Source organism: Myxine glutinosa, chromosome 1 (genome assembly GCF_964187855.1).
Source record: "Myxine glutinosa chromosome 1, kmMyxGlut1.1, whole genome shotgun sequence".
In the NCBI taxonomy this organism is placed as follows: Eukaryota; Metazoa; Chordata; class Myxini; order Myxiniformes; family Myxinidae; genus Myxine; species Myxine glutinosa.
This window is the reverse complement of record NC_136261.1, coordinates 282,086,044-282,101,820: the sequence shown is the minus strand read 5'-3', so window position 1 is coordinate 282,101,820 and position 15,777 is coordinate 282,086,044. Positions and strand designations below refer to the sequence as shown.

General features: G+C 42.2%; 1 protein-coding gene across 3 annotated transcripts in view; it reads right to left on the bottom strand.

The window, feature by feature from the left end:
• Positions 1-15,777, bottom strand: part of LOC137438266 (signal-induced proliferation-associated 1-like protein 2) — a 254,665-nt gene that overhangs the window by 85,140 nt on the left and 153,748 nt on the right. For all 3 annotated transcript variants that reach the window (XM_068133386.2, XM_078766828.1, XM_078766837.1), the window contains 2 exons: positions 13,911-14,068; positions 5,536-6,115 (listed from right to left, as the gene is read on the bottom strand). In XM_068133386.2, coding sequence (XP_067989487.2) covers positions 5,536-6,115; positions 13,911-14,068 — 738 coding nt within the window. The remainder of the gene's footprint in view (positions 1-5,535; positions 6,116-13,910; positions 14,069-15,777) is intronic.

Below are 15,777 nucleotides of genomic sequence, written 5' to 3'. Positions count from 1 at the left end.
GTGGCTCGTGCGAGGCTTGGTTCCCCGGTTCCATGGCGGCACAGGTATTTAGGTACGAGCGAGACTTGGTCCCGAAACCCTACCTTGCGTTTGCCCGGAAGAGGCGTTTCAAGTCTCTCGGTTACGCCAGGCCCAGAAAGAACAAGAGGCTTAATCCCCCCCTAAGAAGGGCGGCGGAAAACCGTAACAATATATATATATATATACATATATACATATATATATATATATAAATAAAATAAGGTTGGTCCACTGATAGGGGAGTAGAAAATTTATTTCTGAATTTCTATTGTCTCACCCCTTCGTTGTGTTCCTTTTTGGTTAAAAATTATCCATGTAAAGTTTTGTGACGATTTTGATAAAAGGTGCCCCAGCACAAAATTTTCACCCCCTACAAAACAGGATTACCTGTTTTTTCAGTAGTGGTTTTTACTCGGTGCAATGCAGTAAATTTCTAAGTACTCTTCTTCAACTTCAATTCCTTTCCGATAAATCATTTTCCCTAGAGAGAAAATGAGAATTCCTGTTTTATGGGGGTGAAAAAGTTTGAGATCGTTGGGTCACCCCTGAACAAACCCTAATTTTTTAAACCTCCTCATGGAATGTTTTTTCTTTTAGTGGAACATAATGATGGGGTGAGACAATAAAATTTCCAAGTTTCATCTTTGTGGACCACCCTGATGTGTGTGTGTGTGTGTGTGTGTGTGTTTAGTAGTTATCTCCAAATGTGGGTTTCAGAAGGTAGAACAGAGCGCTCCAAGGTCTCAAAGTATCCACCCTCGTGTGAGTGTCTGCACGGGTAAGTGTGTGTGTGTGTGTGTGTGTGTGTTACTGTGTGTGTGTGTGTGTGTGTGTGTGTGTGTGTGTGTGTGTGTGTGTGTGTGTGTGAGGGTGTACACATGTGCAATATTTGTGTACAATATGCAAAAAAAATAAAAATACCAATGCCATCCCCTCTAAGGCTAATGTTATCCCCCCTCCCCACCCCTTTCGAGACTAGTGTTCCCACTTCTAGCTTCGCTACACACGCGTGTGTATATATATGTGTGTGTGTGTGTGTGTGTGTGTGTGTGTGTGTGTGTGTGTGTGTGTGTGTGTGTGTGTGTGTGTGTGTGTGTGCGTGCGTGCGTGTGTATGTGTATATATATATACACACGTGTATGTGCATTTAAGCTGCATGGATTTGCATACACAGTTAAAAGGTTTCTTGTTGATCATTACCAAAACACATGACACCAGCACTCTATCAATAATACGTTCATCGATCATTCCTTGTTAAATAACCGTGAGGAAGATGAGGTTGGAGTTGTATAATTTATAGGCGTGAACCATCAGGAATCCTTTTCATTACAGAAAATTAAATAATGTTCTTTAAAGTAGTTTCATCAGACCTCTAAAATACCAGAGGCCTATGCCAAACCAATCTGCTCCACCCATTCTTAACGTCCCAACACAAGGTGTTTGTTTTCAAGAAAGTATTAGGACTGCCAGATTGGGTCCTGTGGCCAATTATACAATAGCACATCCCTGTGTGACATCTGGCCATGTTTTTGATCTGGGAGGGGCTCGAGTTCTGGATGCCAAACTCAACAAATATCTGAGGTTATTCCTTAAGGCAAAACATACCAAAGGAAAAGAAGTTGTTTTAACTGGAGACACTAACTAAACAGTACCATACCTGCCAATGGCACTAAAAGCAAAGTCAGATGTGTGCAAGCTGCAAAGGGTTAAACATCTTTAGTACCTATATGGCCACTCACCACTCTCACTTGCAACCATGGCCCCACCCTTCACCTTCAAGCATTGTCAAGCCTACTTGCTGGCACTCCATGCCAGTTATTAACTAGCACGAGAATGCCACCACATGCTACACCAAACAATGGCAACATAATATGAAAAGAGCCAGTAAAGTAACCACACTAACCTCCATTTTGAGTGTGGGAGTGGGGGTTGTAAATTAAATATAAGGTGGAGAAAGACAGGAAGTGGTGGATAACATGGGAAGGTTTATACATGCAGCTCGACACAACCTGCTTATGTATCATATAAAATAGGGAATGAAAGGACTGCATAAGGGAGGAAATAAAAAGATGGGGTTCCAATCTCGAAGAACACGATAAAAAAATAGAAGAAGAGTTTGCACATCTCTGAAGACTAAATAATCATATTTGAAAATTCAGGATAAGCAGGGAGGGCGATGAAAATGCTCTCGGCTAAAGTCCAACACTTTGTGCCTATTTCACGAGTGACTGTGCTATATCAGATCGGGCCTGGTATTTATGATAATGCCACCGTACATGACTGGGTGAATGTTCGCCCAGAGCCCTGATTGGCTGCATGGCCAAGGTCAATGCAAACACAATCATAATAAATATACTGTACTGGAGATTAGTAGAGCACCAATTCCAACAAGGAACCTCTGTTTTCATTGCACCTCGATAATTATTGTTTTTCTTTAAACAGATACCTATTTTTGAAAAACAAATTCCTCCTGGTAAAGTACGATATATAACCTGTCATAATGAACCCACGGAGACAAAGTAAAGGATTTATGAACAACTGTGGATTTCAGGATGTTTCGGGAACTGAGTGGCGTGCTGACGAGGAGGGGAGTGTCGTTGAAGCTGAAGGGAAAGGTGTATGCTGCATGTGTGAGAAGTGTTATGATTTATGGGAGCGAGACATGGGTAATGAACGTAGAGCAGCAACGAAGGCTGGAAGGGGTGGAAATGCGAATGGTTCGGTGGATGTGCGGAGTATTGTTGAGAGAGAAGACAAATGATGAATTGCGAAAGATGATGGGAATAGAGCCTGTGATGGATGCTGTGAAGAGGAACAGGTTGAGATAGTTTGGTCATGTGTTGAGGAAGGATGAAAGTGACTGGTTGAGAAGAGTGATGGAAATGAATGTGGAAGGAAGTAGAGGACGGGGAAGACCGAGAAAGACTTGGCTAAAGATGGTCGAAGAAGAAATGCAGGCAAGGGGGTTAACAAGGGGTGATGCAGAAAATAGGGCAAAATGAAGAACATTGTCATGGGGACCGCAAGGCTAACCCCCGCTCTTGCAGGGAAAATGGCCTTTAAAATGCCTGTTGTTGTTGTTGTTGTTGTGGATTTCAGGATGGCCTAGACCTAAAGGTATGCACACTTGCCTCAGAGCTGGCTAGCCTGGGTTTGAATCCTGACCTAGCTACAGTCATCCCGGTGTTTCACAGGTAGGGTAAATCATGAATATCTGTGCTGTCCCTTGGATAGACTTTACTCTGGGCATCCTGTCTGCAGGCATTAGTTGGTGGAACTTAAAGATCCCACAGTGTCCTTCGCTAAGAGTAGGCGAGCTGTCACCAGCACAATGACCAAATTCCAAATTCCTGCCATAACGTTAGTCGAATGTCAGGCCTGGCCAGCCTGTTCATGAAAGATTTCGGTCAGGCTTCCCCTGGCCAACCCAACAAGAACGTGGGAATAACTGTGGCTGCTCAAGAAGAATATGAACCATTGTGGAATCATTTCAAAAATGTGACGTTTTGGGTCTATATATACGATGCGGTGACATAAATTTCCGAAAAGCACCTTATAGGTCGATAAATAGGGGGGAAAAAACCAGTTAATACGGCTATATAATTTAAATACACATATTCTTAAGAAGCACTCAGCTATCATCGACATATCAGTCGTCAAAGACCAACGTGGAGTAAAAGATCCCCTGGAGTTAGAATATCAAACAATTTGGTCACAAAATGGAACTTTACTCGGTTTATGGGAGTAACAACGTAAAAAAAATCAAAAAAAAAAATCAACCTCCACCCCAACGACTCCTCCAAATGCAACAACCCTCCTTCTCCCAAAAGAATCTCATGATTACAAAGGCCTAGATATATATTATTAAATTGGAGAAATTTACTCGAACTCTGCCTTTTATGAACATGATTGCATCGAGAGAAATGTTGACGATCTGGCAATAATTGGCTGCCAGGGAGGAATAAACCGACATAAACCAGACAGATGCCATCTCAACAATATTCAACAGAGGTGGTAATCAAAGTACCTTTCCGACACGTCCAATTCGAAACGTTCATGCCAAATGCTCCCCAACCCGTTCCCTCCCTCACCTCAAATGACTTCACAGCCGACTCCGCTCGAGAAAACACTAAATACATTAACTCGGTGTTTACCTCCAAAGCTTGGGTATCCAAAGCCCACATTTTTCTGACCCAGCTTGTGGTCACATGACAGATGGCATGACGGTAAGCAGAGGCCTTATATGCCCCAGGAGTGCTATGCTGGTCTCCAAACTTACATCAAGAGGCATTGCACAAGTGGGTTATTTTCAGAGCTGGTTTTACACAGTTAATCCTAAATTACATTTGTTAAATCTGGATGTCCAGCACCCCATTTAATCAAAATTTTCAGCTTTAAATTCAATACGATTTCAGTGTACGTTTCAAAATAGAAAAGCAACTCGAAATGCAAAGCCTGTCGGGGCTTTGTCTGATTTGTACTCAAATTAAACTTGAGGAAGGTAACAGCAAAAAAAAGAAAAAAAAATCAGGAGACGACGATGGTTCACGAGCGAGCGGTATTCAATGACAAAGGACGGACTATAACCGAAACAGGCCCGGCCCGGAAATGTCAAAACGAAGGTTACTGACCTTGAAATGACATAGAAAATAATGTATAATCACTTATGAGGTTAGTTAGCTACACAATACCGAAAATTCGGTGAAAAATGAAATGAAAAAAAAAAGAAAAAAGAAAAAGAAAAAAAATCGAGCTCCGTGGGGCTAGACACATGACATTGGCCTAACCAAATATCGAAACCCGTGTCAGATTCCACCAAACCCCTCGGAGAAGATGTAGCTTGAACTCGATTACCCCCTAAAAAGGCATCTTTTTCGGGCGTGGCTCCGCCCACAATGGGCGCAATACGCCCACTCTCGGCAGGACACAACCAGATCATGATATCAACCTCCCACCCAAGTTTCATCAAGATTGGATGATATCATCGGGTAGTTATGCTGCGGACAGACAGACACAAACACAGACAGACACACACACACGTGACAAATATAGTGGTCACTTAACTCGTGAACCAATAGTGCATTTTATTAATTTGTGTTCTCCATATTCTCATCATAAAGATTTGTTGAAAATTTGATGTCAAACGCTCAAATGGGAAAAACAAAGTTATGTGACAGACAGACAGACGGAAAGACACAACGAAGGGATTGCAAAACCCCATCTGGGAACGCATGGGAACGCATGGGAACGGGCTAACAATCCATTTAAATTACTTTTTCTGCAGAATATCTTTTGAAAAATTGTCAAAAACAGCAGTTTTCTCTGACACCTCAGTTCAAACAGAAAACATTTAAAATGGGAAAACAGTTGTCAAACCTTTGGGAAATTCCATCATACAGAGAAAAGAATCAGACAAACGGGGAACCTCGGCCTTTACTTTAGTGTAGAAATAAGGGTTTGTATTAATTATCTAAATAACTTCCTGTTGAGCCAAAAAATAAATGAAGGAAATACCTGCAGCCTTTGAATGATCTCTTTGACATCATCTTCGTAGATGCGTGGCATAACGATACACTCTCCACGGCCGTAAAAGAGCTTGAGGCTCTGTTCGCTGCTGCTCCAACCCAGAATGTCCTGGCACGAACAATGAAACACCAACGTGCGGCTGCATTGTTCGATTAGAGCCACATAAGCACTAGATATGGCCAGAAGACAATCCATATTTGTTCCAGAGCTGTAATCTTGAATGACAACAGACCAAGCCAAACATCCAGGTGTGTTCAGCATGATGTCAGACTGTGCTGCGACTTTCTCCTTGCGTCGGCCACCCCATGAGATCAGAGCACCCAGCACAGAGGCAGAGGGCTCGGCAAGTGCTACAGCAGTCACATGCTTCTCGGCGAGCTCACGCATGTACTCCAGTCGTGTACGCGTTGCCATTGCCACAAACTTCTCAGCCTTGTGTGCTGCATTCTCTCCGTTGATGGCCTTGGCAAGCAAAAAGTCTCGGAAGCCGTGCGAGCGAGGTAACCTAGCACCGCTGGGGAATGGCGGCCCAAACACTGGCACGTCCCTTGATCGAGCCACTGCAAGACTGACGGTAGAAGTACAATCGGATGAAACAATGAAATTGATTGATGTTTACAGCACAAATAAATAACATTAAAAAAAACAGAACATTAAAAAATTGAACTATGTGATACAGAACACCTCAAAACTAAAAATCATCTCAAAATGCAAGGTCCTTCAGCATAAGCATGTTATATGCACCTCCACTTTGTACTTGAACTATATGGAAAGAAAACAGCAGCAAACTAGAATGGCACTCGGTAGACCGCATACCTCCGCCAGGCTGAGCAGTTTATGTTTTGTGTCCCACTGATCGGCCGGATCGGGATTCAGACCTGAACCAAAATCTAATCGGCTTGTTCTTGTCACCAAACCAACTCACCAACCAAGTTTACTCATAACTCGTCCACAACTTTTAAAAATATCATGTTATTTATTGCTTTTCGCCTGATCTCTCAATGGTGAAGAATCACTTAAAAATTAAATAATTCTCGTATCCGAATCGATATTCAGATCTTCACCAAAATCGAATATATTTGTTCTTGTCAAACACCCAACCGGTCCACCAAGTTTCGTCCAAATCCATCCACAACTTTTTGAGATATCCTGCTATGTATCGTTTTTGGCCCCATCTCCCAATGGTGAAGAATCACTTAAAAGTTCTACTAGCCGGATCCGAATCCGGATCTTCACCAAAATCTAATCATTTTGTCCTTGTCACATACACTACCTCTCTGCAAAATTTCGTTTGAATCCGTCCACAACCTTTTAAGATATCTTGTTCACAGACAGACAAACCGACAGGGGTGAAAACATAACCTCAATCCACCTTCGGTGGCAGAGGTAACTAGCGGGAGTAATAAACCTGAAAATCGCAGAGCCAGAATTATTTAATTGGTCTGGGAAGCCCATGCGAGGTTTCTTCTTCTTCAGCCTCACACCCTGGGTGAATATGCGATCTTTTAAAAAAAAAGTCGGAATTTTGCCAAATCTTTTTCATTCGTTTGTTAATATACCTCAGCCATTGACAAATCTGGAATTATAATTTTATTTGAGGTTCAAATTAACCCGGGAGATTGTGTCAAACGATGCCTGCAAGTCTGTACATGTGATAAATAATTAATCGTCCCCAGTCGAAGACTTCTTCTTCACGCAATAACAACTTCTAGTTTCCAGACCGTACATACAATCATCTTCAAATTTTGCACACTTGCTACTCTTCATGACTTCTACTACAGTATGAAGTTTCACGTCGATCAATGAGGTGGTTCAAGAGATATGAATGTTTTTATTATATGCATTTAATTAACGATATCTGCCAAACCACGTGACCTATCGCAAATTCCAAAAGGACATTTTAGTAGACCGATATGCTGAACAGATCTGTGAAGTTTCCCCTCGATTGGATCACAAATGAGGGAGGAGCTAGGTTTTAAAGGTTTGTGCTTTAAAACGTCATAACTCTGAAACCATGTGATGCATGACGTCATGCTCGCTGACTTTTTTGTTCGTCATGGGTATGCGATTCTGCCTGCAAAGTTTGGCCTCGATCTGTTCAGGCGTTTTGGAGAAAATTGGATTTTAGTGTTTTTTCACTCAAAACAATACGGCGACCGAACCATGTGACCTGTGACATCATAATTACCATTAAAATATTCTACAGACCGAGTCTCCTATGTTGAAAATTTGGTCTCAATCAGTCCAATTCTTGCAGAGAAAATGGTTTTTAAAGGAAAACAGAAAAAAAAATTCCCCCAAAAAATTCCTGGATCCGGAATAATATCAGGAGCCTCACCAAAAACTAATCAATTCTTCCTTATCCCAAGGGCAATCATCCCACCAACTTTCATCCAAATCCGTTCATAACTTTTCCAGATATCTTGTACGTACACACACACACACACACACACACACACACACGCACACACACACACACGCACACACACACACGCACACACGCACACACGCACACAAATGCATTACTCCCTGGCGGAAGTAACTAGAACAGCACTCGGTAGAGCACATACCTCTGTCAGGCTGAACAGTTTACATTTTGTATCCCACTGATGGGCCAGATTTGGTTTGGACCTGAACCAAACTATAATCGCTTGTTCTTGTTGCCTAACCAACTCATTCACCGAGTTTTGCCATAATCCGTCCATAACGTTTTGAATTATTGTACTATACAAGTACGGTATATCATGTTAGCCCCATCACTCAATGGTGAAGAATCACTTTAAAATTCCGGGATCTGGATTCGGACCCGGATCTTCACCAAAATCTAATCAATTCTTCCTTGTCACATACTCAACCTCTATTGTCCACAACATTTTGAGATACCGTGTTTACAAACACAGGGGGTGAAAGCATAACCTCTGCCCACCTTAGGTGGTGGATGTAAAAATGAAAAAATTGACATTTTATTCATTCGTGCTCTTCATATTCTCATAATAAAGGTTTGTTGAAGATTTTAGGACAAAAGCTCAAAAAAAAGTTATGGCCTGCACAGACACACTGAAAGAAATGGGGAATAAACGTGAAAGCGATTTAGAAATCCAGCCATCTCACGCTGCACAGTGGTGGACAGGCTGATAAAGCCTATTTATACTCTCAGTAACTTTGCCCTTTCGATCCAGTTATTAATTAGTGTTCTCAATATTGTCTTTTGCTCTACCAAACGTACATATTCAGAAGAAAAAGAAAACTTCCTTCCCTTGCTGCTATATATGCACATACACTACATGGCCAAAAGTATACGGACACCCCTTCTAATTAGCGGATTCGGCTGTTTCAGCCGCATCCATTGCTGACAGGTATATATAATCAAGCACACAGCCATGCAATCTCCATAGACAAACATTGGCAGTAGAATGGGCCGTACTGAAGAGTTCAGTGACTTCCAACATGGCACCATCATAGGATGCCACCTTTCCAACAACTCAGTTTGTTAAATTTCTGCCCTGCTAGAGCTGCCCCAGTCAACTGTAAGTGCTGTTATTGTGAAGTAGAAACGTCTAGGAGCAACAACAGCTCAGCTACACAGTGGTAGGCCACACAAGCTCACAGAACGGGACCGCCGAGTGCTGAAGCACGTAAAAATTGTCTATCCTCGGTTTCAACACTCACTACAAAGTTCCAAACTGCCTCTGGCAGCAATCTCAGCACAACAACCGTCAGGCAGGAGCTTCATGAAATGGGTTTCCATGGCCGAGCAGCCGCATACAAGCTTAAGATCACCATGCGCAATGCCAAGCGTCAGCTGGAGTGGTGTAAAGCTCGCCGCCATTGGAATTTGGAGCAGTGGAAACGCTTTCCCTGGAGTAATGAATCACGCTTCACCATCTGGCAGTCCGATAGACGAATCTGGGTTTGCGGATGCCAGGAGAACACGACCTGCCCGAATGCATAGTGCCAACTGTAAAGTTTGGTGGAGGAGGAATAATGGTCTGGGGCTGTTTTTCATGGTTCGGGCTAGGCCCCTTAGTTCCAGTGAAGGGAAATCTTAACGCGACAGTATACAATTACATTACAGACGATTGTGTGCTTCCAACTTTGTGTCAACAGTTTGTGGAAGGCCCTCTCCTGTTTCAGCATGACAATGACCCCGTGCACAAAGCGAAGTCCATACAGAAATAGCTTGTCGAGATCGGTGTGGAAGAACTTGACTGGCCTGCACAGAGCCTTGACCTCCACCCCATCGAACACCTTTGGGATGAATTGGAACGCCGACTGCGAGCCAGGCCTAATCACCCAACATCAGTGCCCTTCCTCACTAATGCTCTTGTGGCTGAATGGAAGCAAATCCCCGCAGCAATGTTCCATCATCTCGTGGAAAGCCTTCCCAGAAGAGTGGAGGCTGTTGTTGCAGCAAAGGGGGGGAAGCAACTCCATATTAATGCCCATGATTTTGAAATGAGATGTTCGACGAGCACATATGGGTGTGATGTCCGGGTGTCCACATACTTTTGGCCATGTTGTGTATATACTGTCGTGGCCAAAAATATTGCACCCTTGCACTTTTTTCAAATAATGCACTACTTCTTCCAGAAATTTGTAGAAATTAAACAAAACTTGAGGTATCCACTTATGTATTTATTACCCTCGCCAGAGGAAAGGATATTGCATTTGAGTCCGTTTGTTTGTTTGTCCGCACAGAATAAATAACATTTTCTCTGCAACCATTGATCCGATTGACAGGAAATTTTCACCATAGGTGCAACCCCACCTGCAGAATTTTTTAATGATAATTATGACGTCATAGGTCACGTGGTTCGGCCGCCATATTGGAAAAACCGATAAACTTTGCACCTCTATATCTCCGAAAGCGCTGAATATAAAAAAATTGAGACATGGCTCATTGTAAAGAACTGTCCATGGGGAATGAAATATGTTAATGATGATGTCATAGGTGCCTCCATTATGACGTCATAATTCGACAAGTACAAAACTTCATCCGATCAAGATGAAATTTATTGAGCATAATCTAGGAATAAATTAGTTTAGAAAAAAAAAATGATGTCATCGGTCACGTGGTTCGGTCGCCATATTTGTTTTAACACAAAAGCCTTAAAAACCACTGAAAATACAACCTGGCGAGGGTTTGCAATCTCTGCTCTTTTTCTTGTTTGGTTTGCAGTGCAAAACAAAACAAAGAAAGCTGAAAAAATTATTAAATCTTAGCTTATTCCACACAGAAATCCGAAAATGGCCCGGACAATATTATTGGCACCTTTTAGAAGTCGTTAGAAAGAATTCAATCTCAGGCACGTTATTCGCCCTTACTTTGGAATTGAACTCACCTGTGGTGAGTTGCAGGTGCCTGCAATATAAAAAAAAAACATAGGGGCAATACCCCTGGCGCTCACCTGGTGGAATAAACAATATACTGCACCGACTAAGAGTATTTTAAAACAATTTCAATCGTTGTTTGAAGACAGGAAAGCATGTAGAATCATGCTAACATAATCATAAGACTTTAAATAAACAAACAAAAAAAAATACCTATTTTAGGGAGCAACTCCCCCCACGCCACCCCCTGCAGACACTTAAAGGGGCAGGAAAATTTAATCCCGTGAACATACTTTAGTACATCACGGGTGGTGATGGTTGTGGTCAAGTTTCATCGAAATCGTGTCTGTAGTCTCTGATAAGAAAGCAAATTCCCATTTTGGGGGGAGGGGGGAGGGGGTTAAACCTGGATCCACTTTGAACCTGGTAACCCCCCTACACTCCGATTTTTTTTAAATGCCGTGAACAAACTTTTGTCACAACACAACAAATATCATTTGTGCCATGTTTGGTCACAATCCCTTCAGCGGTTTCGTAGAAGTTTCGGAAGGACGGACGATGCGCCATCACATAAGCTCCCCTGAACTTCGTTCCAGGTAGGCTAATCACTCATTCAACCAGTTTGAATGGAGAAAACGAATCATTTTGCTGTTTTATGTCACTGTGTGTACCGCAATGAGCATGGAGAAAATAAAGAAAACTGGAGAATTGTTTGAGGAGGTCAGACACAAGATTGTAACCAAGCATGGACAATCTCAAGGCTACAAGTCCATCTCCGGAGATCTTGATCTGACCTTGTCACACCGGGGACATGACATGAAACTAGGGATGACATATTTGTGCTGTGCCCCCCTCCTCCCTGACCACTCATCCGCAGATGCAGTTCGTGATCCATCCACGCACATCCGCTCACTGCTTATAAAACCACCTGTTGGAGGGGAAGGGATTCATTTCTGCTATTGTTTGGCCATGTTTGCCATGTACTTGCCATTGCCTTATTATGGTTGAGGATGCTTGCTTAATAGTGCCTTATACTTTTTCTGTAGATGTGTTGCATTCAAGTGGATTAAAACGCTTAATCGGAGTCGATGTGGACATCTTTGATTTTCACCACACCTTTATCCATCGTATGCAATGCTATCAGGAAGTTTAAAGGGCCACAGACACAGAAAATCATATTTGGTTTAATTAATAGATATTGCTTCACTTAACACTTAATCGTCCTTTTTTTTGAATAAATATCACTCGATTGGCCCCCGCCACCCAAAAAACGGCGATTGATTGCTCATGTGACTGGCTACGTCATCGAGGGAATTTTTGTTGCTGCTCAAACAGTCAAAACAGTCAAACAGTCAAACATGGAGGAGGTTCAGTGATGTTTTGGGTTTGCTGTGCAAAAAAGTGCAAGGGTGCCTCTGGCACTGGGTGCCTTGAATGTGTGCATGGCATCATGAAATCAGGAGATTACCAAGGCATTTTCGAGTGCAATGTTCAACCAAGTGTCAGAAAGCTGGGTCTCCTTTGAAGGTCATGGGTCTTGCAGCAGGACAATGACCCCAAACACACTTCAAAAAGCACCCATGAATGGTTCAAGACAAAAGGCTGGACTGTTCTGAAGTGGCCAGCAATGAGTCCAGATCTAAATCCCATTCAACACCTGTGGGGAAATCTGAAAACAGCAGTTGGAAAAAGCACCCTTCAAATCTGGGAGAACTGGAGGAGCTTGCACAAAAAGATTGGGCCAAACTGCCAGTAGAGAGGTGTAGGAAGCTCATTCATGGCTATAGGAAGTACTTGACTGCAGTTAATTTGTCCAAAGGCTGTGCTACAGTTCCACGGTATTACGGCTGTATTCTAAAGTCGATGGTATTAAGTCTACAGTGTCAATAATTTTGTCAAATTTCTTTTTAATTTCTGATTTAAAAGGATATATTAAGTTCTGAATCAAAAACAAAGGTTCTGTAATATTAATAGTGAAATAAAGAATTGTGGAGACCAAATACTTTCGTCAATTTCAACTTCTTTTTAGAGAAAATTGTGAGTTATTTGAAAAAAGTGCAAGGGTTCCAATATTTTTGGCCATGACTATATATATATATATATATATATATATATATATATATATATGGTGCCTATAGAAAGTCGACACGCCCTTTCAAAATTTTCACCTTTTGTTGCCTTTTAGCCTGGAATTAAAATGCATTACATCAGACTTTTATGTTTGTGGATAAATCAGACCGATGTATGTTTTGACTTATGACGTCATAATTCTGAATAAAAAATTCTAAAGGTGGAGGTGCTCCTATGGTAAAGTTTCGTGTCAATCGGACCAACGATTGCCGAGAAAATGATTTTTTTAAATGCAGACACGCACGCCACACGTACGTACACCACACATACGCAACCAAATACCTAACCCTGTTTTTCGCTTCACGAGCGCATGGCAATCAAAAGTAATGTCAAGGAAAACTTGGAACCACAGGGTTAAAGGCAATCCCAGTTTTTGCTCCTGTTCCCAATCGCATGATGGTCTCAAATAGTCCTCATAAAGAGGTGAGCAAGTGATAATAATCGAACCACCATTACTCCCTCCTCACCCTCCACATTCGTCCACAAGTTATAGGCATACATTATTATCCTGACAAGTCAGGTTTCAGGTTTGAGTCTGGGTGACAAATGATGGCCAATCCTCGTGCTATGAAAACTGGGTGTGGATCTTTGGAATGGTGCTTTCCTGAGGCCTGGTTTTACTGGCAGGCTTGGACAGTGTTTTGTGAGGCAATTAAACCATTCCAGTGCTTTTCACAGCACTGCTTTATAATCAAAACACTGTCTCATATTTTCCCTTTGCACCTACTGTCAAAAAACGTATGGCAGGTAGTGAGTCACACAAATCAGGAAATGATCCTTCAGGCATAAAAGCTGCCACAAAAATTTTTACTCTCTACAAAAGAAGGACCTTTCAACAAACAGATGATTCAAGTACAGTCAATGATTCAAAGGGGAGTGGAGGGAGGAGCGGGCGGAAGTACCTATAAGTCGTGTGTTCGGTACAAGGGTCATGTGCACGTACAACAATGAACACGTGCTGGAACTGCGAGCGGATGTGCTGCGGCGTAAACGGTAGCGCCCCTGCTTCTTGGAACACGATGGTTACAATGTCGTTGCCAATGTGCCGTTTCCGCAGGAGCTGCGTAATCATGTGGAAGAAAGCAGGGAGCATGCAGGACATCAGAAAGGTCAGGCAAACAAAAAGCTTTTCAAAGCAATTAGTGGTTTTTTTTTTTCATGGAAAGTGCTACTTGGCTGAAGCAAAAGTCTGAATAATCAAAATTATTTCATCTTTGCTCAGAGAAATCTCCAAAATGAAAATGCACAAAGCCAGCTTAGGCATCAAAACATTCACAGCAAGTCGTCATCTTGCAAGAATTGCTGCAAGGTGCAAATACACGGATATCCCCAACCAAAGGAGGGACTATTATTGGAATGGTAGGGAATGGTCATCAAAGGAAAACCATGTGATGGAAAAAGTGATAATATTGAGTGTGTGCGAAACATTGCAAGGAGTCTGTGTGCGGACCTTCACACATAAATGTGATCATAAGACAACCATTACGTTTCCTTAACAGCTAAATTTGACATCATTAAGCACTCAAATCAACTCGAAAGGCAACGGATTGTGCTCAAAGAAATGCCTTATTACTTTCTTGGCTTTGTGCTTCTGATAAAAGCAGGCACTTTTGCCAGAATGAAGAATACTACATAGATGTAGAGTTGCAATCATCGATAATACTAAAAGGCGGTGTGCGTTTGTGTGCGTCTCTTCCATAACTGCAAAACCATGAAACCTAGCGGCCCCAAAACTGCATGCATACTTCTCGACCTCCAAGTGCGCACGAATGAAAACTGGGAGTTTGGGTGCATTTTTGAAGATTATTTACGCTAACAGGCTTAGCTTTGGTCAGCCTGCATTCAGGATGCTCAGCTTGGATGCTTAATTCCGCCATTTTGTCCGCTCAACTCAAGTATGTCTTGCCTCAGTGCTGATTAGTGGGAATATCACTAATCTTCATTGCGACTAATCACTGTATTCTTGTATAAATCGCAATGCCTATAAACACCAGTGCTCATGCCTTTATTTAATTTTCGCAAAGCTCGAGAATCTCTCCACCTGAACCGAATTTCAAAAATTTAACTGCAGAATTGACATCTGCAGTTCCGACTATTCGAAAAACTGTTCATTTGACTAATTTGGACATTGTGGGATACTCCAATCATTCCAACAGTATTAACGGCGTGCTTGTATGAGTGCTTAAGCTGCTTGGCAAGCGCTCTACAAGCAGCTTGGCAATGAAACACCTCGCAAAATGGAACACCCCTGCTCCCTCCTCCATCGAGTCTATTTTACTTATTTCCTTCCTTTAAAAAGTACATATAACGACGAAAGAAGACAGCCCCCTCCCACCGGTGTCTCACCTTTGTTGTGCTATTTTATTAGCCCCCATTGGACTTAGTCCAAACCGTGGGCTTACAGATTGGGTCTCCTCCGTCCGTGCATCTGCAACCATATCTCGGAGATGTATGGACCAATTTTGTTCATACTTGGCACAAAGACAATACACGTGGTATGCATATGCACATGATTTTGTTTCGCGACGTGATCAAAGATGGCCGACTGGCGGCTGTTTTAGTTGTAAAACACCTGATATTGAACACGTCCTCAACCATTTCTCAGAAATGCATTTACCAATCTTGTTCAAACTTGGCACACAGAAAAAGAATGATGGCCAACATATACACGTGTATATGCTTACATATCAATTTTTTTTGAGACCAGATCCAAGATGGCCGACTGGTGGCCATTTTGTTACTGAAACATGTCCCCAACCATTTCTCGGC